Source organism: Strix aluco, chromosome Z (assembly GCF_031877795.1).
Source record: "Strix aluco isolate bStrAlu1 chromosome Z, bStrAlu1.hap1, whole genome shotgun sequence".
Taxonomy (NCBI): domain Eukaryota; kingdom Metazoa; phylum Chordata; class Aves; order Strigiformes; family Strigidae; genus Strix; species Strix aluco.
In genome coordinates this window covers 40,702,197-40,725,633 of record NC_133971.1, presented here as the reverse complement: position 1 = coordinate 40,725,633, position 23,437 = coordinate 40,702,197, and the positions used below count along the sequence as shown (strand labels likewise).

The following is a 23,437-nucleotide window of genomic DNA, read 5'->3' as shown; positions in this document are numbered from 1 at the left end:
GGCTTCCTTTAATGCCTAAAGAGGAAGTGTTCATAACTGAATGTGCAGAACAGAGGTCAGTACTCTGGACACCTAAAAAAACTAATATGCAGGCATGATTTTGAGTGCAGCACAGTACAAGCACTGCAGGGCTAGGCACCAAGGATCACAGCATCCTGAGAGATGCCCTTGTGAGAGGCAGCATCTCCTTGCTTCCAGCTTCCACTGATTTCTGTGCTCCCTGGGAGCTGGACACCACTGCCCTGTGTAGAGGCACAGTACTGCCCATCTGCTGACTGGCAGCGTTTTGCTTTTGAGAAGCAGCATCTCCCAGCTCCTGCTGAGTTTCTACCAGTCCACTTAACCTCTAATCTGGGAATGAAAAAGAGTCTGGCACACCACCCTTAAGAGATTCTTCTGTAGACTGCAGGATACTCTTACTTGAAAACAGGCATCTCTCCAAAACAGATAATGGTAAGCTGGGAGTCCAAGCCAGCAATTCAGAAGTGCTATCAGAAGATAGCCAAACAGATAACTTTTTTATAAAAACAGCCCCCTTGGCTGCAAAAATTTTGGAAGCAAAAATTCATGAACAAATGGAGAAATTTCTGAGGCCATTAATTCTAGTGAGGTATCCATGCTCTCAGAAAAATTCATATTTGTGCATCAGTTCATTAAAAATGTGCACCTCATATCCAGGAAGAAATGAGTAATAAGCCTATCAGGTGTACATAAATAAAGATGCATGTTTGAGGGAATGTCTAAAAATTGAGTCCTGTGTTTTTATATTAGCAGTCATGTTTTTACTCTTAGGAAAACTGGGAAGACAAGAAAATGTTTCCAGTGCTGGAACAGGCATACACACACAATACATATACAATGCAAAAATCTGTCACTACTCACAAAAAGCAACAATTACATTATATTGTTGAAAAGACAAGTTATTGCTAATAAAGTTAAACTTTCTGGCTACTTCTGAATGACCTTCTTAATTAAGAAAAGGAAAGACAAAATAACTAATCATGACAAAAAGAAGGAAAAACTTATTTTATTAGCTCATAGGATATGATACCTTCAGAATACTGAAACGTAAAAGTATTTTAATGTGTGCATAAAAAATAACGTGCTGAATAACCACAAGCACCCATGCATTAACACAATAATTATTGGGATATATCAGTGGAACATTTCACCATGCATCCTTGCATGTGGTGTATTTTCTATTTTACTCTTCACTAGAACAACAGCTTAACAGCTCCAAGATATTCCCCACAGAGCTATAATTAGTGTTTAAAGTGCAACCAAAAGAAGTGTTGGCTGAAACCTGAAATCTGAACCTGTGGAATGCTGGAATGAATTTCTCATTTTCCCAAACAAAATAGAGCCAGCTACAGGGCTGCATGAATTGTAGTTCTAGTTCAGGCTATCTCTCCATATTATAATTACTATTATTGTTCTTGTTGATATTGTTACTGGAATAAAACAAGGTGTATATTGTAAACATCTGTGACAAAACAAAAGTTGTTTTTTCCCAAATTTCTGTTGCAGAAAGAGTCTCTAGTTAATGATAGGTGAAATAATTATAAGTTGCTCAGCCTGCAGAAGTCTCCAGGGAGACCTTATAGCGGCCTCCCAGTACCTAAAGGGGGCCTACAGGAAAGATTATGAGGGACTTTTTACAAGGGCATGTAGTGCTAGGACAAGGGCTTTAAACTGAAAGAGGGTAGATTCAGATTAGATACGAGGAAGAAATTCTTTCCTGGAACACTGGAACAGGTTGCCTAGAGAAGCTGTGGCTGCCCCCTCCCTGGCAGTGTTCAAGGCCAGGTTGGACGGGGCTTTCAGCAACCTGGTCTAGTGGAAGGTGTCCCTGCCCATGGTAGGGCAGGGTTGGAACTAGATGATCTTTAAGGTCCCTTCCAACCCAAACCATTCTATGATTATATAAAAATTGTCTCTGCATGCAAAGCCAAAGTAAACAGACAGTGCACAAGAAAGATATCTGTGTTAGGACTGGATACAGGATGCATGTCATACAAGCACCCATTCTGTGGAGCAGGTTCAGGCAATTCTCATTGCCTTCATACTACCGTCTGATCAAACATTCTATAGAGGAGTCCACGGTTACCAGATCCACACAGTTGTTGTTTCACTACTTACATTAGACTCTACCTTATGGAAAACTTCAGGTTTTGAGATGTCTCTTGAACTTCTAAGGTTCAACGAAGAATCTCAAATTTTCTGCAAATTTAGCTCTTTTCAGTAGGTGAGCCAGAAAACAAGGCTGCTCCGCTTCTACCTCTGCAAGCTGAGGACTACAGTAATCACTCTGTGCAGTTTCTCTCCCACAGCATTTGTTTAGGAAGATACAATGTGCTTGTATCACTTTGCTGTGTGTAAAATCATTGACCTCACAGTTTTGTGCCTTAAACTTATGTTAAATTCTATGCACAGAAAACTCTTGACGCCAAACTTTCAGCAATTTGCCTTTCAGAAATCTATTTTTTTCCACATGATGTGTAGAAATACATAGATTCTGCTGTTGTTAAAGTACATGAGTAAAGCGGAGATGTGATTTGCGCACATAAAGTAACCAGATTCATGTTTCAAAAATGCACTCTCTGAAATGTATATACTTAAGTATATGGAAAAGCACCATTTGCAAAAGCTGTTTTTCAGTACTAACTTTCCAAATTAAGATTTACCCCACAATAAGAAAGGTGTGGTTTTTTATGTTCAAATATATCACCTGTTTCAGGCTGGGTACCCAAAACCAGAGGCCACTTTTGACAAGAAGGCCAAAAGCAGTAACACTATTCTGGCTTGTTACAACAGTTTTCATATATGTGTGAGATGGGATGAGGTAACTAAACAGTTTTGGTTTCCAGTACACTTTGTGACACTGTAAGGAAACTGGACATTTTGAGGTATATTTTCCTGTAACTGTCATTCCAAATTTTCCTGCCTTTTAGGATTTGTATATTCCATTGAATGTAATGTAAGAGCATTTCTGGTATATTATTTCTTTTTCTGCTTCTTTATTTTTCACTTTTCACAGAAATCAAAGGAGAGAAATTTTAAGGTTAGCTTTGTTTATATATTTCCAAAAGAAAATAAAGTGCATAGTATCAAAGATCATCCAGGTATCATTGAGCGTAAACTCTATTTAATTTACTGGAAAGCAATATCCCTAATTCTACTTAGGCTGCATACTGAAAGTTGCTAACTATGTGCAAATGGTAGAGCAAAAAATGATTACTAACTTAATCATGTGTTAAGGCTGTCACCTTACCTGATTTTTGCTGGGCAATCTCAGTTTGGAGAAAACTAAACCACATCAAGTACAAACCACATCTGCAAAGCCATTGAGGCATCCTGAGATATGTGTATCAGCCAAATGCAAAGTAATAAGACCTAGAAATGAAGCTTCTTGGTAAGACATACAGGAGGGTGGACAAATTCTTGGAAAGCAGTGACTCTGACACGGAGTTAAGGGTCGTGAAGATAATCTGGCAATGAGCTGCCCTAAAATTTAGTCTGCTCCTTGGATCAGTAAGCTGAGTGAATCTGAACACATGCAGGGAATAGGGAAACAGTACTACACATGCATAGAGAAAACTACAACTTCCATGCCCCATTCTGGTATCCATGCTCAAAAAAAATAATGCTGGGAAAGAGAAAGTGTTTCAGAAAGAACTACAGGAATGAACTGTGGTTTGGAAATTCTAACAGAATGAAACTGAATATACAAAACATTACCGTTAAGGCTGTAGAACAGATTTTGAAGGACAGAGTAAGAGGCAGCAGCATTAACGGAGACAGGTTAAAATGCAATATGCGCTTTAGAATTCCAGGTAAATCTTTTAAGTTTTTCTCTGATAACTTATTTTATGCAAAGAAATGTATTAGAACTAATCTGTCTGGTTTCCGCAAAACATGTGATGAGTCCTCCAGAATTCAGTAATGAAACAAAAGAAAATGAAGGGTAATATAACAGCAAGGTGCAGGTGGAAATTGTTGTACTGAAGATGATGTAGGCTGTCCTGGAGAGAAACACGGGAGTTAAGGAAGTTATGAATAGAGTATTTCAAGGATGAGCCAGGGAAACAATGTTTTTAGGTGATCTTGACATAAAAGGAAAGAACATGTTAGTAAATCTAGTAATTATAACCACCTGCATTCAAGAAAAGAATTCAGGCTGGAAGATGTGGAAAGAAGCACCATTCTGATGAGCAAGGAGATGGACAGCCTATTTTTTAAGTGACTAATGAGTGTGGCTTGTTTAGCACATCAAAATGAAGTCTGAGAGGGGACTGTGTGTTATAAACAGACACAAAAATGGAGGGAGAAAAGGTATTTAAGCTGAAGCACAATTTTGGCCCAGGAACAAATGGGCAGAAAACTGCACATGAGTAAACCTGACTGTAACTGAGAAGAAAGTCTCTAACCAATAGAGTAGTGAGGGCTGTGAAATAAGTCTCCCAACAGAAATAGAGGGAGAAAAATTCTAATTCATTCTAGAACAGAAATTGCTGAATGTAATTATAGGATATGATGCCTGTGATTGTAGAGAACTGTACTGGATGACCTACGTGGTCATTTCCTGTCTTGTGTCCCTATGTTCCAATTCAATTTATCCAAGAGATCACTTGGCCAAAATCTGTAATTACTTACATATGGAGAGTTCTAACACATAAGATGTACCATAGACATAGTAGAAGAGGCATTTTACAGGGGAAAGGAAACTAAGAAATTTAAATGACTAACAAGCTATATCTTTTTAGTTGTGAAGGTTGTTAGTGACTTGCACTGCCATGGACATAACAGGTTTCTGTGAAGACTGGATCTTCCCAAAACATATACAGAAAATAAGAGAGGGATCAAGAAAACAGGGATATTGATGCAGTAATAATTGGATGAAATTTTGTTATCTGGCTGATGATGAAGGCCAGGACTAGATGATAATTGCTTTTTCTGATGTTAGAGCTACAAATGTTACTTCAAGCCAATGGTGCTATGTCTTGTGATGTCAGAAGGAAGAATTACAGTGTCAAAATGCTATATGACTTTTCCAGTTCTGGAACATAGCACACACCTGTAGTACAGAGACACCCAAAGTTCATCTTGGTATGCTGAAGTAACTACAACATCACATGTTCAGATATTACATCATAGATGTAATAGGGATACACAGTATATATGGAAATCATGTAACAGATAAATGCCAGGACCTAATATTAGGTTACATCAGCATACTGAAAGTCATGTCTTTCCCAAGCACAGCATTAATTCTTCTGAATGATCTTTAACAAGTAGTTTTTGGTCAGCTAATTCAAAATGCACAGGAGATCTTGTGCATACAAAATGTATCTATATATGATCTGATCTGAGATATGCATACACACAGATATGTTATTCAGGCTCAAATGTCAGCTGTACAAGATGAACAAACACAAACCACCATTTAACAGATCTGCTCTTAATCTCTGTGTATGACAATATTTCATTTTATAAAACAGCCATTTTGGAAGTTATTTTGACACATCTGACAGGAAGTCTTCTTGCAGTAACTTCTGTCTTTAATTTTTATAGTGCAATTCTCTGGCAAAGCAGAACAGAGTAACTCCTATTTGTGTAGGCAACATGTCATACTCAGGATGATATAGAGAAATGATGTCAGGGTAAATAAATTTAAGAAATATCTGTGGTACAACACAGGCAGCAAACCTTTGCCTGGACACTTGCAAATTATGAACAATCTCTTCCACTGTTGAAGTAGAAGCATATAGAGATAGTAATAATAATAATGTGAAATCCTTTTCTTTCTTTTGTCCTTTCCCTTTTCTTCTCTTCCCTTTCTCTCTCTTGCATGTGGGTAGGAGGCTTGTTTAGTGGTTGTAAGAGACCCTTCTGCTCCCAGAAAACACTTTGAACACACACTCTGCAGCCAAAGTTGGTGAAGCGAGAGAGATGAGAAGGGGCAGTGATGATGGGAGGGAAGGCACCAAGCCGAGTTCTCACAAGAGGTTCAGCCACATGGCATCTGATCATTAATGTCCATCAAACATTTTGGCTTGTGTCCAGTTTGCTGAACAGAATGGTGTCATGGCAATAACTTGAAGGTCCTGCACCGATGCAGGCAGAAAGCCAAAAGTTGCCATGTAGATTGCCCTACCTCTTCGCCCTCTTAGGTTATATTAAGGATGACCTGCCCTGTTGTTGATTTGGACTACCTTATGCGTACCGCAGAACAACAACATAAAGCATGTAGTTGGCGAGACGTTTGGAGAGGTGAGATAACCAGCTCTTTGAAACCCTGCAACATAAAATATCAACAGGGGTCATATATCCAGAAACTTGACTATTCGGTTTTTGCCAAACAGCAGTGAAAGAACAAGTCAGAATATCTGAAACACATTACTCTCCAAATGATGTTGAGACAGATCCCAGAATAACAGACTTAATTGTATGAATAGAAATGAACTAGTTTGAATGCTGTATCAGAGCCATGAATCAGCAGGCCTAAGACTCTCAAGTGCTTATAGCATTGTGCTTATAGACTGTGAGATAGACAGTCATCTTAAAATCTAATGGTACTTAGGTTTTATCTTTCTGAATCAAGGAAAGGCTTTCGTGTTCTCCCTTTTGTCCCAGACTCAGCAGAGTCTTATTACATGATTTGGCCACAATCATGTTTTGCAATGCTGTGTGTTTGTTCTTGAACACAGGGTGAAATGTGACACTGCATACCTAATCTGTTCTTGAATATGTTACTTTTGGATATACTGCCCTTAGTCTGATTTTTCTTCAGGCCAGTTCTACATGATTATAATGAAATTATATTTTAGATTATTAGGTCTACAACTTCTAATACATTGGTATGTAAAACACAAGCCTCTAGAATTTTCCACCCTTATGACTACACTATTTTCAAGAAAAGGACCTTGTCAACTGGAAGCATGATATAAAGGGAGCTTATATATTTGCATAGAAATTGTTTGATAGCAAAGTCTCCAAGGTTTCTCTTTGAACTCAAGTATGCAAATCTAATAGAATTAAACAAAATACCCTAGAGATGACAGAAAATCATGGTACTTGAGACAGGTTTAAAAATTGGTTTGCTCTTCCTTTACCTTGATCCTGGGAAGAATTTTTAAAGCATATTTAACTTGTGGGTTAGGTTGTCATTTCAGAAACTCAGCTATTACTCAGTATCCTTTCTTTAAATAGATTTGTCTATTTCAATTCATGGTATGTGCTGTCGCTCTGGGACTCTATGGAAAAACTGTAGTCATTTATCTTTGTTATTTTCTGCAGGATTTGGAAGGAGTAATCATATTAGCTCAGCAGATTTAAAAATAATAATAGTTCTAAAACACCCTGCATGAGCTGTTAATTGGAATAATATGCACTAAAGATAAACCAGGCTTTTTTTTCATGGATCCCAGTTTCTCAGTAAACTGAGTAAGAAACTGTGGCTCTTGCATCCATTTCATTTTTACTTCTTGAGTATAATATAAAAGGTAATAATTGAGTTTAATTATACACTATTCAAAGTTATTATTCAACACCACCTTTGATTTCCCTAATGAAACAAGCTGAGCATAATTTCCTTTTCAGATGTTTTTAAAAATTTTGACCTTTCCCTTCGCTGTCCCGTTGTTAAAAAATAATGTCCTGTTGTGTGTGCACATGCACAATAAATGAAGAATATCAATCTTGAACATTTGTGTGGATCTGAAAGAAGGTCTTGCCAAATTTTCCTGTACCAATGTTACTTTAATTTACATCACAGATGCTATACTAGATGTAATACTGTTGTTCAGTTCAATATTTCTAAAAAAGGAAGGTCAAGATCTGTACACAGCATAATAAGCTTTTTTGTCTGCCTATTACTATTTGCATAATTACTGTGACTGCTTGGGGAAATCTGTGTTTGGCTAAGTATCCAGCAATTACCTTGGATGATCTATCTGATTTTAGGAATATTTTGGCACAGAGATAATTCATCTTTCTTCTTCCATTTGCCTAATCTTTTTAAATGACTTATCATAGTGTAAGGAAATATAGAAAAAGTATCTTTATGTGAACACAGAAAGGCATGGTTTATTAAAAAGAACAAGAACAGGTTAATCTTAAAATGATTTTTGGTCTGGAAACTAAACCTATTAAGGAAGGTGGTAATTGAGGTGGTAATTCAGTCTATATTATATTTTAAAGAATGAAAATTAGAGATTAACCTTAAACATTCTGTATTTCTTATCAGTATGATTTTATGTAAGTTTTAAAGAGAACTTTTATTTCCTTCGCAGAAGTGAAAAAGCTTTCTTAATCATAGCTAGACAAAATTTCCAAATATATGGAAATATTTAGAACTATTAACTCTGCATAGGCAACCTTGGGCAGAACAGAAAGTTGACGAAATAGAAGCCAAATTGTAAAAATAACAATTTGACATGCATCAGATATGACTTCTACTATTTTTCAAAAAATATACCAAACTCTTTTTCTGTATTGTTATCAGAAAAAAAAGACCACCTCATAATTTTAAAATTAAATACTATGTTTCCACTATATACTGGTACTTACTGAAAATATAGAACAATATGTTGGTAAAATGAAATTCATCTGGCTTCTGTAGGGTATCCTCTCATATTACAGCTATAATAATAACAATGGAACAATAATGCTTGTAGGCAAGATCCACGCTCTTGACAAATTATTCCACATTGATTTATACTAGATTTATCTCCAGTCTGAGGAAATTGCTGAGTTCTTCTCGTACAGAAATTTGGGCTGAACTTTTTGTGATTGTCTTACGTACCAAAAATACGACATTTAAACTAACACATATATATGTTTAAACATAAATCTTACTTTGTTCAAGTTCCCCTGCATCCTGCAGTGCTATTAGGGTCCAGTTCATCACCTTATTTTTTTTCTTCTCTGTGGTCACTGTCAAACAATAGCAAACTCTAGCTGGGTGATGGGGACCACTGATATTCCATCCAAAAGGAAGAGTGATGATGCATGGGAAGCAGTAATGGAGATGCATTTGGCTTTCTGTATACTTGTTATATTGTTCTAAAAGCACTTAAATAACTATTTTAATAATGATTACTAAATACAGCAGAATTCTCTGGGGCAGAGTCTATCAGTGTTCCTAAATGTGTTTAACTGCTAAGTCCCTGGAATTTCTCATAGGGTAAAGTTAAGTACATGCTTGAGTATTTTGTTATGGTAGGCTTCACATATTACATAATGTACAACAAGCCAAAGCGTAAATCTGCAGCTTCACAGCAAATGGTCATCACATGGCCGATTGAAACAAAGGCAGTGGTCTGTGGCTGCATGGTTAGCAACTCGTTCACAGAACTGAGTTTGAGACACATCTTTAACATCACATAGCAAAGGAAGCACACAGACCTTGTCATTAGTTTAGTATTTCAGTAATTGCTCTTCATAATTACCTGCTAGGTAGTTGAGCATGTATTATTATCCACGTTTGGGGCAGGGAGGAAAGGGGTGAGAGTAAGAAATTTATGTAACTTTATCAAGGAAACTGAAATAAGCCAGGGATGCAGCTGTGATTAGATGTGAATTCACACCTCCTAGGTTTGTGGTGTTAAGCAACGTTTTTTATTGTGACACTGGGTATCAATTTTATGATGTATTTATTTACAACTTACAGCCAAATATACTGTAAATCACCTGAAACACCACTGTGCATACAGACTGTCAGCTTGACTAGGTGCTCATGTAACTTTGTCTATTACCTCTCTTCGCCCATTGTCCCTGTCTGCTGTTATGACTGCTTTTTATGGTATACCTTAAATTAATATAGTCTCTCAGTGGCAGACACTGTCTTTTACACATGGCACAAATCTTCCAGGCTGAATGTTAGTTTGCTAAAATCAGTCTTGGCATACCTGGTCAAAACACTATTGACTTCAATATTAGCTGCACTTTCCAATCTTGATGTACAGTGTTACCATGTTCCAGTAACTACATTCCAGCTCCACTTTGGTCCAACAGTTTCAGTCTCTTTAAACAAATGTGCTGTATTAATCCTCTCTTTTCTGATCCTAGAGCCACCCACCACTGAACTAGCAAGTCTCCTGCTGCATTCAAAATAATGCTCAAACCTTCAAGTGCAAAGCTTTAAAATCCTTTCCACCAGTCCTATATAGTAGAAAGAGGTGTGAGCGCTGGAAGATGAGGAATTCCCTGATTTATTTAACAGGCAGGAGGGTAAAAGGAATAACTAAAAACTGGTCTCTGACATCAAAAGTTCCTCTAACTACTCATTTCCTTCTGTGGTCTTATTTGTTTGACAGTAACATTAAAGAAAATTATGAAAAAATCATATAGGGGTGTTTGGGATTTGTGTGTTGTATTATTGAAGATCTCTGGGCTATATCACAAAGAAAATAATAGCACAGATTTGTAGAGAAACATATATGTAAGTTATAAATAGGGTGTAAATTCTCCAAGACCAGACACAAACGCTAAAAGAAACGGGTGTAGCCTTTTTTTAGCCCCCAACCCCCTATTAAAAGCATCAAACTTCCATAAAGAAATCAAGCAAAACAAAGAAATGAAAGAAGGAAGAAAGAAGGAAAAACAGTCATGGCTTTTGCTTTAAAATTTCATTGCAATTCAGATTTGAGGACTTGGCACTGCTGTGCAAAGTAGCATTTTCAGTCTTACTTTTTCTCTCAGAATTACATCATTACCTCAAGAGCACTTTTAAAGGACACTGAGGATGATGTATTTCAGTTGGAAATGAACAGAGCTGATACTTCAGGAAGGACTGACCCTCAGATCACTATAGCAGGAAAACGCATTTTTAGTTTTATGCAAAGGAAGCTTTTCTACTTTCCATCAGAATCCTTTCGTCTTCCCCACGCTCTGCACTTGCACATACCAGACGTGTGTACCCTTACACTTGCACACGAGAGCAGATCCAGAAGATGCACTTTGATGCCAACCTACCATTCTGATGCCGTTCTCAAAGGCCTGACGTGCTAGAGAAGCAGGTCCGTCCACAGTCTTACCGTCGTCATCAGGCCCCCAGCTGGCACTGTAGATGTGGATGTGCTGAGGATTAAGGCTTAAAGACTTTGCTTCTACCATGTCTGTCACATCTCCATCCAGCATCCGTACACCTTCAGAATGAAAGATACAATGAACAGGACCAAAAACTCAAAATGCTTCCCCCCCCTAGAGAAAATTATTGTGTAGGACTTCAGATTGAATGATCATAAGGATTTCTACTGCTGTTAAAAAAAAACCCCAAACCTGTTTGGATATGTGTTTTTCCAATGGAAAAAGTCTCTATATGAAAAAATACAAAAAGCAAGGAATATTTCAGTCTTGAAGAACTTTTAAAAATTATCTACAAGTCCTTTATCCCCTATACAGCCTTCGAACTTCAACAAACTGTTACTCTAAAGAAAACTTAGAAGAAATACTTGAACCTTGAAATGTTTGTGTATCTCACTTGAAGATAATATATTATTTTCTTTCTCCCTTTATACCACAGTGAAACTGCAGTGAAACTGCAGCGGGAGTCACTCACAGTCCTAAGTATGTTGACAGATGTAATAAAAGGATCTCTGTTGACAGATAAACATGGAATTATTGCTTCATTGTATGAGGCTGCAAAGAAGAAACTGGGGAGAAAGCTCATGTGTACAGACCAATTACAATACACAGTAGCAAGGTGATTACATGAAGTTAATAACAACTATCCTATATGTAACATTATTGAACCTGAAACTACAGTATTGTGAACATCCTCCCCTGTGCAAAAGAAGCTTTTGTGAGATATAATCTGAAATTCTTGTGTTAAAAGAATCCATTCACGTGGGTTTGGACAAATCAATGGCAACATGTTTTAAGATCACTAGACTAAATAAGGTAGGCTTAATTCCAGAAACTGGGAAAATCTTAAAGTTGTTCTTTTGACTAACTGTAAGACTTTGACTGAAGTTAATTCTGACTGAGAAGACCATCAATGTCAGTTTTAACCTAACAAGAAGAAGGTCCTACATACAGCTAGCATGACATCTGATCAAAGGGTTGTTAAATATTAAATAATTATCATGTAACTGTATGATAGCACAAAGTAATGATTACTTCCACAATTAACAAGTTTGACATTCTTTCCCCTTTAAAAAGTCACTGCTATTTATAAGCCAAATTTACATATTTTTAATTATAGACACATTTCATTTTGCTCATGAGCTCAGACTGAAGTAACCTGAGTGTTTACGAAGACCTTAACTTCCAATTTACAAAAGGCATAAGGGGGGGCTTTGTTGATAGAGGGCCTTTTTTTTTAACTTACTCTAATTGACTCAAAAATGAAAAGTGATCATATTTCTAAGTTCACACAAAAGCTGCTCATGTTTCGTGAGATAATAAACTTTTAAAAACAGTGATCGCACTGTGAACTTTATAAAAAAAGTCATTAAACCAACTCTGGGATTCTCAGGTTTCATTTTTCTTCCTCAGCATAATCTCAGAAAATTAATGAAAGTTGTGTTCTCAATTTCTTTCAATGACATTAAAATACATTTAGTTCTAAATAAAGACAATAAAAGGTACACAGCTTTTGAAAGAAGGAAAATAAAGCTTCCCTTTATGTCTTTGTTACTGCATAGCAAGCCTAAATAATACTACATGCACCAAGTGATCAATAACTTCAAATTCTACCATTGGCACCTGAAGTAATTCACAACAGGTTTTTTTGCTAATGCTAAAGCAGTCAAATCTAAAGCAACATGGACTAGAATATGACTTAAGTGTTGCTTGCTCTGGCCAACAACTGACAGACATGCTTCAAGGGTGACTTTGAACAACAGATGTCTCATCAGCTGTTTAAAACAAAAATAATTAAAATAATTCCTTTCTCCCCATTCCCCCCCAATCCCCCCAAAATGTCCGGAGTAGTTAATTCTGCCAATCACAAAACCTCCAAACTGCATTTGTCATGTGATGATAGCACAACAAAAGCTATCCAGAAGGCAATTAATACACTGCATTTGTGGACTGTTCCACCTAAGACTTTAGGGATCTGTAAACTTCTTCCAATATTTGCAGTAATTGACAAAATGTAAGTGGCATTTTAGTCAACAAACTTTCAATGAATCACAGGAAACATGCAAAAACTGAGCTGAAAGCAAGTTTTCTTTTAAAATGTTTGTTTTTAATCAGCATTTGACTTAATGAAACAGCTGAACTAATTCCTCATCAGCTGAAGACAATCTACATCTGTTGTGCCATAATTCAGTGTACTGTTTTTCCACCAGGACTCGAGCCCAGCCAAGTAACTAAGCACTGAAATCCCCACAGATGGCTTTGCAACTTCCACAATCAGTCTGCAACAGTAACAGCAGGCTAACCATCCCTTCCTATAAAAAGTCTGACAAGCTCTGTAGGTGGTAATTTGGTATGTGTGATTACTGCTGAGAGTCACATTAAAATATCTACTCCTTAGGTGCACTGGTTTGTCTTTTAGTGAAAGGGCCTGTAGCTTAACTAAGCACAAATGGGAGACATAGTGCATAATTTTCTGTAAGAAACATCTCACAACATATAAAAGAACTGAAGGTTCAGATTGCAATTTTACTCAAATTTTCTTATCTGCAGATTACATCCCTACTTACACCACTGTAAGAGAAGGGCCAGACTTTCCAAGGATCTTATTTTTGACCTATTTGTGGTCAGATGTTCTTAAATGTGTGGAAAGGAGACAAGGAGTACAAACACATTTAGGAAAAAAGTGAGCATTACTGGTGACTATCTTGTTAATGACTTCCCATCTCAAAAATCATTAATTGGATTTGTTCAGCTTCCAGTATTTGATGGAACATTGATGAAAAGGATTTCCCTTCCCCTTTGCTTTATCTCTTACTATCCCTTACGTGTCCAGAGATGCTTTTTGGTTTGAAGTAAGGAATACTTATCTTGGTGGAGCAAATTCAACATCACTGTCGGCAGGTGCTCTTCTATGTAAGAAGAATGTAATTGCTTTACCTCAACTCTAGTTTCTTCTCCAAGAATGCCCCACGAGGGTCTTTAAATCCCTGGGAAACAAGTGAGCTGAACGCTAGTTCAGCATAATATGATTCAACATTTTTACACTCTATCTGGAGAGGGAACACAACCATTGCATATTCACATGTGTAGCTTATGCCTTTTCTGAGGAAAAGGAGGGAAGCATGCCAAACAGAGGTCAGCAGCAGCAAAACTCTTAAATATATACACCTAGTGCAAAAGTAAGCTTAACCTCCCTTCCCATACCCTGGAATTCCCTCTTGCCTCTGATTTTCTGCAGATTATCTGCTGAGCCTCCTGAAGCCTTATTTTCAAGTGCTGATGCTTTTAAAGGGTGATGCACTACTTCAAGTGAGGTTTACACACTGTTATTATTTTTCAGCTTTCTTTTAAGAACAGTGTTCGTGACGACTCCACAGAATCATGGTGACAAACGGATTGGATAAACTTTTTACTTCACTTACACCAGTGAAATTTCTTGAAGGTTGTTATATTCTTCATACTAAATAAATAAATAAATAAATGATAAAAAGGCACACATATCCAGTCTACTGTTCACATTAACTGCATTCATACTATGTCCATCTGAACCAATTTTTACATTACATTTAGAAAAGGCTGTGATTCACCTAATATGCCTGAAGACTTTCTAAAACATTATTATTTCACATTCCTAATGCTTAATAAGTAATAACCTCTTAAGAAGCCACTGTTACTAATGGAGAACTTTTCAAGGACATGCCCAAACTGTTGCAGGTTGTGTGACTACCCAACTCAGAAGTGAAACTTCTCCAGAAGCCATCTTTTATCTCTATCAGTGCACTACACTAACTCCCCTCTGACTCTGATTTGACAACATAGTAAATCAGATTTCAGAGCTGCTGGTACATGACCAAATGCCATGTCCACATGAGACAACCTGTTCATCTGCCACAAACTCAGTTGACTAGTTCAGATTTTCTAAACCACTCTGGCAGGGTAACTTTGTGCAGGCAGGCTCTCCACCTGAAGGGAAATTGTTTTTCTGCATCACTCTAACCTTATGATGAATCAGGTATTGTTTATCCTCTTAAAGCCAGCAACCAAACAGAAAGCTGACATTAGGATGATGTTGTGTGCTTTGGCTAATATGAAACGCAGCTCACATTTATTTGGATGAAACTTGTACTGATCCAGTAGAGAACATATACAGTACTATTAATTGTGGAAACATGGCCTCAACTCTGCCTGCTCGTATTTTTGAATGGTCCTCTGGTGTATATATAGGTAAGTATGTTTCTGTTCTCACAGATGGGCTCTATTCTGGGACAGAAAATCAACAATTATGGAGTTGGAGCTATAGGTCTTTCTACTGAAAGCCAATATACTAATCCCATGATTTCATCAAAACTACAGGGTAAAACTTCACTTGAAGGATTAAAATTTGCCACAGGCAGGCTACAGCCTAGGAGAAACATAGAAGACATTTTGATAGTCAAATTAAGCCAAAGTTATTAATTGAGCAGCCATTTGACTAAGAATTCATAGAAACCACTTGGAACCTCTTGGCTGAATGAACAAAAAAGTGCGATTGAATCTCATACTTCAGGCAATAATCTGATCACACAGAGGGATCAAAAGAAGATTCTCTCCAACCACAGCCAATCAACACAAATGTGTTATGTTTTGACAGGACCAATATGCAAGGCAATATTCCTGATGTGTATATTTACTTTTGGTTTGTCAAAGTTCATCACTTAGAACTCTGAATCTGTGAAAAAATCCTAATGTCCTAATTCTGGCTTTTGTGTTTTCATCAAAAGTCTCACTTTCTATTTTCTGTGTGTACTGAGAGGCAGTGTTCCAGGGAGCACTGGAGAAGTGTCATTGCAGACGAAATCCTCCTGGTATTTAACGACCACTCTACAACTGAGATTTACCTGCTAGCACAGCTAGGTTTGTTATCCTTACAAATCTCCTTCTCTTGTTGAGAAAGGTCTGAATGCAGTATTTAGCACAAATGGCTCTTTGGTTACTTTTTTTTTTGGTGGGAGATTGTTTCACATACCTCCAATCTTGGCATTAAAGGCGATTCCTACTGTGCAGTGTGAGTTGTTTGCCGTGGCTGCCACTTCTCCAGCACAACGGGTTCCATGCCTGCAGTCAGACAAACATTTTTTCAAGTAAGCACAGACTGTTGGGATTAAAGACTTTGACTTTGCTCATCCTCAGGTGCTAAAAATACAACTATCCACAATGTTGTAGTAATTTGTATCCATGTTACAATATTCCTCCAAACACATTTTAACATCATTATCACCTTCACGTTAAAGTCTTCATGGTACGCTTTCTAAATACTGGAAACATGCACAGTTTGTAACAAAGACATACAATGATGATACATAATCCACAGCAACAGGAAGAAGTCTTGGATACCAGTTCTTGATTTTGAACCAAATCTTGATTATAGACAGAATTTTTGTTCTGCATTCTCCCACAACCACTCATGTTGCTAGTGTGTAGATCTCCATACTACCTCCAGCAGGCATAGCGTGTATTGACACTTTTCCATGAAGAAGATGAGATGCATCAATGTCCACACTGCTGTTTAGAGGCAAGTCTAAGACTGGCTATATGCCAGCTATGCTCAAAGCCTTAGGCCAACCCTGAAAGTCTTTCAGAAGCAGAAAAAACAGCTGAAGTACCCTCCACATCAGAGGTATACCTCATGCCTGGAAGCAGAGCTGGGCTGCAAGGGTATAATCTTAAAAAGCTGCTGAAGGAAAACACTGAAGGGTGGTTGCTCATCCCCTTCCACACTATGTGAAGTCACAGTGGGATGCCTTGCCTAGCCCTGATCTACGCTCTCTACAAGGTGACAGTGGTCATCCAAATGGCCACTGTGGTAGGAATGCTGTCCCTGATTTTTGTGATTTTTGCCTGCAATATAAGTTTCACACGGTGTTTTCTACCAGTAAGGTTTGCCCTCATTCTTGTGCAGTTAAGCAGCTCCATTACAGAATCTGACATAAGCAACAAGGAGCAGACAGGGACCTTTAGAGAGCTGCTGTGGAGAGGAGATACAGAGTTTCAGACCAGACAGGAAAAGAGATGGGGAGTTGATGAGACAGAGATAGAAAGATAATGTAAGGCTTGGGTAGTCACTAAGAAAGAAGTTTAAAAAGTCAGGGCAAAAAATAGATAACAACATGGCAAACACTTCAGAGGAGGCTAAGTGAGGTCAGCTGTGTACATATGCACCCTTCTGCTGGTGGTTGTTGACAGACTGCTTACACAGACATCTGGAGAACATGGGTGTTTTTGAATTAAAGTTGATGCCTATATTACAGACAAGAATCACAGCTGCTTTCTCTTGGTACAGCTTGTTTTGGGTAGAGTCAGTCCTTATTTTCTTATTATTAGTGCAACTTTTTTCCCTTAACCTTTTGGGACACCTAGATGAGAACACTAAGACAACTTGTTTGGAATGCATTCATGTAAAACAAGAACAAAAACAGGACTAGAATAAAAAGAGAGGAAAGAAAAAAATAAGCAATATAAGTGATCAATGCTAACCTGTTAGAATTTCAAAGGAGATTATTCAGATTATCAGATAAGTAAGATATATAGAATCTATGAGGAAAATGTAATCTTTATTCACAAAAATCAAAGTGACAAGTTGGATGCTGATATATCCTAAAGCCAGATTAAGGTTTCACAATTATACGTATATCTCAATTAATTTCCTGTTAATCTGTTCACAATTTATCATTTGGTTGCCAAACTTTATCAGGATTTTTTTTTTTTTATTTCTCATATGAAGCCAAATTTTCAAGGCTAATTTTCTTCATCTGAAGAAAGCCTATTTAACTCTGATTGATAAACCAATGTCTTATCCTATTACAGAATTATTTTGAAAAGACTGAACTAAATAATTCAGGAATCACAGATGAAAACAAGTTTTAAAAAGATCCTTCTTAATTTTCAAGTATTTTCAAATAATGGTCTAGCTCTGCGTTTGTTTGAAGAAGTGTCTTTTTAAAATGTACTAATATTTATAGGAGAATGCCTGTCTTGAGAATTATTTACAAGACACATGTTTCCCAAACTTCCCTTTTTCTCATTATGATTTTGTTAGGTGCCACATATAAGTTTAGAGGTGTTAATCACTCAGACATCAAAGCACGGATGACCGTATTCTAGAAATGTAGAAATACACACACGCATCACCTCAGTGCCTATAATTTATTAATAAATCACTGCCTGCCTGGTGGCTGAGCTGCAGACTCCCAGAGATAGACTGCATTGGCAAGAAGCCCCTCCTGGGTACCAAGTTTGGGAAGCAGTGATGAGAGGAAGGTTTTTCAGTAGAGGAAGGTGGCAGATAGAAACCACACCTGGAGGAGGGAAGCTGCCTGAAGAAGAAGGAAGAAAGACCTCAAGTTTCTCCATGGTTCCCAGAAGGAATACCTGCTACTTTGTTAGCTACATCCACCAAACAATGTCAAAAGGGTTAGATTTCCATGAGCTCACCAAACACAGCCCAGTCACCCCAGGGTCATGTAATGTTTGTTGAGGGGAAACAGAGGAGACCACGGGTGTGGGGGGTCACAGTGTGACTGCACCTGCCAGCAGCAACCCACAGTAACACGGGATTAACAGCAACATGAAACTGTAGCCTAAATTCCAAATGAAATGGAAGTAGCTTCAGTGGTAGATGTAACTTCAGTAAGAAGTAGCGAAGACTTTAAAGGACTGGTATGGAAGTTTCATGCACATACTTACTGAATTAAAGCACAGTAAGAAATTTCATGTAAATTTCTCCTAGAAAAAAAGCATATTCTAGAGAGAATTAGATCTTCAGAGTTTTACAACATGTGAGTTAAATCAATTTTGCTGAATATTTTACTAGTCCTCAGGTATTGGAAAATCCTTCTTTTTATCATCTTTTAAGCTCAGTAATGTTATAAATCTATTTTGTAAACAGATTTTTACATTAGACCCTTGCTTCTCTGCCAAGATAATTGTTACTTGCATTCTATGTTTATCATGGAAATTACAAAATCAAAAGTTGTTTTATTAATTTCAAGGTCATATGTATAAAATTGCACTTCTTACAATCAGTTTCCCACTGCATGAATTAATCATACATGTGACTCAGTTTGTTTTAATGTTATCTTTTATAGGTCTTTTAAGTAATATTTCAATTGTGCTGTGAAAGGGAAAACTTTCTAAAGTATTTGCGTATAAAAAGTTATGTTTTTTCTACAGTCCTTTTAACTTTCCCTGTCCAAGATTTTTGCTTGAGGTCTACAGTTTGTATCAGACTCCAAATTCTGCAGTTAGAATTAGAAAAGCCTTCTGATTAATCATTACACTAATTTCTGAACTAACTTAATAAACAAATATGATGAGACTGACGGCTGAAACTGCTTGTCTGTTTTAAAGCTACGAAAACTTCTACTGAGCATGAAATCCTGAAAACTTCAAAGTACAAACAGTTTATGGAGGCAGCCTGAGCAGTAACAAGAGGTGAAACAAGAGGTGCTTTCAAGTCAGCATTTTTTATTAATGTATATATATCAAAACATAACAATCTCCTGTCTTTGTGAGATGCCTGTATTGCATACAACTTGTGTAAAAAGTTGATGCAGTCCTAGAAGAAAGCATGACTGACCTCCTTCAAAGGCCTATCTTGATAAGCTTTAAGGGTCAATGCTTCATTTCACTGGATCCTTTGCCACCTTATGTTGAAAGGAAATAAGTTCCCAGGCTATTAAATGGCATTTTGAAGAGACAATCAACTAAAAGGTTTTGCAGTTATCTTTAGTGTTAATGTCAGGGTGATGTGGTATCACAGAATAGAAACGTTTTGCCCATCTACAAATGTGTCTTCTACCTGTAGTCTAATAGAAAGAAAAGGAATGGAAAGGAAAAAAGCAAGAGGCCATTAGGCAAAAGAAATAAGATGTCACAGGCATTGTCTTCAAAAAAAGTTGTATTTAGATGCTTATAAAGTTGGCCAGCACTGTCCATAATAAAACCATCTTTCATGATTCTGCCTAGCTTTAACTGCTTTAGTTAATTTTTGCATACCAGACAAACAAGTACAACTTTTTCAGAAATGTATTTATTTTCACTTTTGCATATGAGAAAGACAGGACACAAGGCAACTGAGATCGATTTTCTTCCCTTTTTATGAGGAGGAAATTTGTCAGTCTGTCATTAACTGTAAGTGAATAAAGTGTCAAAGACCTACTCAGAAAGACCTGAATAAAGATAACTTTTGCTATATGATATGGAGAACTTGAAATAAACTGCTGAATAAATACTCTTCTATCAAAAGGTGTATGTTACTTTTTACTGCTGCATGCATGAACAGTGCTTGAGCACCTGGATGCTAAAGGTACAGGCTTTTGATGGCTCTCTAAGTATAAGATAAAAGAAATTTAAGAGCTGCACACTAATCTGCTACATAAAATAACTTTTTTCAGTAACAGAAATGTCTCAGTATTTCAGGCAATGATGGAAAGAGAAAAGGTGCATGCTCTGTGGTTAACTATCATTCTCCATCCCACTGACATAATTGAAACATAGACATTTATCTTTCAATAATCACTCTTAATTTGCCTTTCAGAATAGGAAGAAGGCATAAGGCCAGGAACATATTCAAGATAAAAGTTAATTAAGCTCCCCTCTGAACGTTTAGAGTAAGGAAATATTCAGAGTTAGTGAAGACAGTTGCTGGTAATTTGAAAAGCCTCTGACATGTAAATTGGCTCTGCATTTCAGAGCCTTCACCTCTGACAGCTATTCTTTGAATTCCGCAAACACTCTGACCATGCACTTCTTTGCTGTATTTTACTCTTCTGGAGTTCATCAAGTATTTCAAAACACAAAAAGATCAGGGGAACTGGAGGATTTAAAGTCCTCCAGCTTTTCATGACACTAACATTATAGTCCAGCTCACTTCAACCTGTCACCAATAAGCCTTTTCAGAATGGAAACTTAAGGAGAAAAGAGTTTCAGAGTATTTCAATGCAAGTCCACCACAAACATCTCTGGGCATACCAGTAATATACTGAGGTTTTCTAAGAGATACACAGCACAGGAATTAGTTTCTAAACAAATGAGGAAAACAGTGGGGGCTTGGGTTTTCAGTGTGGGGCTTTTTGTCTGTTTGTTTGTGGCTGTTGTTTGTTTTTTTTTTAATCCAGGGAAATGTCTACAGTAAAAATGAAAACTTCACATCCTTTGCAAATACTATGCTGCGCATATTGAAAGAGTGGATATTAAAAATTGTAAAAAGGTTAGAATATATAGTCTCAAAGTTTACATAACATTATATACATTTCAATAGGCTGTGCTTGAACAGCCTATTTTTGATAACCACCAATTTCCCTTCTCTGCATAATTATGTAATAAATATATTCCCTACGGATAAAGACGATGCATTCATATTAAGAAAAAAATTACTTAGTCTTTATTACAAATTAAGAATAGAATCTCAGGGATGGAACCTGTAACATGAACTAAACTATGTAGTTGGTGGACATTGAAAATTACAGGACTAAAGGAACTTTAAATGTTCAAATAATTTTCAAACCTCTATGGGGAGAAGAAGAATGGCATTTTAGGTAACCATTGTTACCCATAGAAAAATATCTGAGTTGGCATTTATTTTTTGCAAAACTCTTCTTTATTTAAGTTTTTAAATGTTTTCAAAGATCTCTCTCTTACACTGGAATATATTCATAAACAGGAAAACATCATATCTGAAGACACCACAATGTAAACTGCTGGACAAAATATATATTTTAACAGCAATTATCAGAAATGCATTTTTTTAGAAATGCATTTCATGCATCCCAGAGTAATGTTGTATTTAATGCAGAAAAAAATAAAGTTTTAGACCTGTTCACATATAAATGGTCTCTAATAATCTGGACAATGAAAAATATTTCCCAAACTGGCAATAGCTTGGGATGTTGTTCTAGGAACATCTGAAAAAAGACGCATAAAGGAACTGTCAGAAGTTAAAAGCATGGGCAAGGAAAACCTCAATCTTTAGCCTTTTAAACACAATCCGCTACAGCTGAAAAATAATATGAATAAAGTTATTTCACATGGGAAAGATATTTGGATATTAACAGTGCAGAAAGAGATGACAAAGTAAATGTGAAAAATGAGTTATACAAATCTTCAATGTGAGGCATCAGGAAAAATGCCAAAGACTTGGGTGTTACATCACAGACAGGATCCTGTTTCTGAGCATCCCCCTGTTGTAACGTGGTTACAGCACAGGACTGGAACCTGTCTTGAGTAAAGGTCCTCAAGGCTAATGACTTTTTGCATAATTATGGGAAATTACTTAAAGAATAACTTGAAAACCTCTCATCTATTTCTCACAAATAAAATCAAAGATTACATCATTAAAACAAATACATGGAACACTTCACATCTCAGACACACACATCTTAAACTTAACAGTGTGGGTAATAACGATGTTGACTTGCCACTTACTCTACATTTGTTAGCTGTTAGCAGTAGGAAGATAATTTGTCACAAGTGTGAAGTTTTGATATGACCCCAGCAAAGGACTGTGCTTCTATAATTTAATTACCATTTTACAATTTTGTTCTTGTGAGTGGGCAAATGAATCTGAAAGTATAAAACAAATATGACTTTTTTCTGTATTTTCTACCGAAGGAAAAACAAAAAATGCCTAAAAGGTCTCATAGAGACAATGAAATACGACATAGAATGAGAAATAGCAAACAAAATCAGCAAATATATTTAGCCAAGGATATAGTTTTCTGTATTAAAAAAGAATTACTGATGTCTTAATATGTTTTAATCTAAGGTTAAATTTTGATTCAGCCTATTTTCTGGAGGGAAAAAGGCATTAGTGAGAAGAAAGATAAGCTTCAACAAGGCCAAGTGCCAGGTCCTGCCCTTCGGTCACAACAACCCCCTGCATGGCTACAGGCTTGGGGAGGTGTGGCTGGAGAGCCGTGTGGAAGAGAAGGGTCTGGGGGTTCTAACTGACAAGCAGCTGAACATGAGCCAGCAGTGTGCCCAGGTGGCCAAGAAAGCCAACGGCATCCTGGCTTGTATCAGCAATGGTGCGACCAGCAGAAGTAGGGAGGTGACAGTCCCCCTGTACTCTGCACTGGTGAGGCCACACCTGGAGTATTGTGTCCAGTTTTGGGCACGTCAATACGAGAGAGATATCAAGGTGCTGGAGCAAGTGCAGAGGAGGGCAATGAAGCTGGTGAAGGGCCTGGAGAACAGATCCTGTGAGGAGAGATTGAAGGAGCTGGGACTGTTTAGCTTGAGGAAGAGAAGGCTGAGGGGAGACCTCATCACTCTCTACAACTACCTGACGGGACATTGTAGAGAGGTTGGTGCTGGT

General features: G+C 37.2%; 1 protein-coding gene across 6 annotated transcripts in view; it reads right to left on the bottom strand.

Moving 5' to 3' along the window:
* The window catches only part of PCSK5 (proprotein convertase subtilisin/kexin type 5), a 256,533-nt gene that overhangs the window by 137,795 nt on the left and 95,301 nt on the right, over positions 1-23,437 (bottom strand). For all 6 annotated transcript variants that reach the window (XR_012621526.1, XR_012621525.1, XM_074811734.1 and 3 more), the window contains exons 6-7: positions 16,091-16,179; positions 10,975-11,147 (exon numbers count right to left, since the gene is read on the bottom strand). Coding sequence is in view for 4 of the 6 variants with exons in the window: in XM_074811734.1 (XP_074667835.1) it covers positions 10,975-11,147; positions 16,091-16,179 (262 nt within the window). In the remaining 2 variants the exon portion in view is untranslated. The remainder of the gene's footprint in view (positions 1-10,974; positions 11,148-16,090; positions 16,180-23,437) is intronic.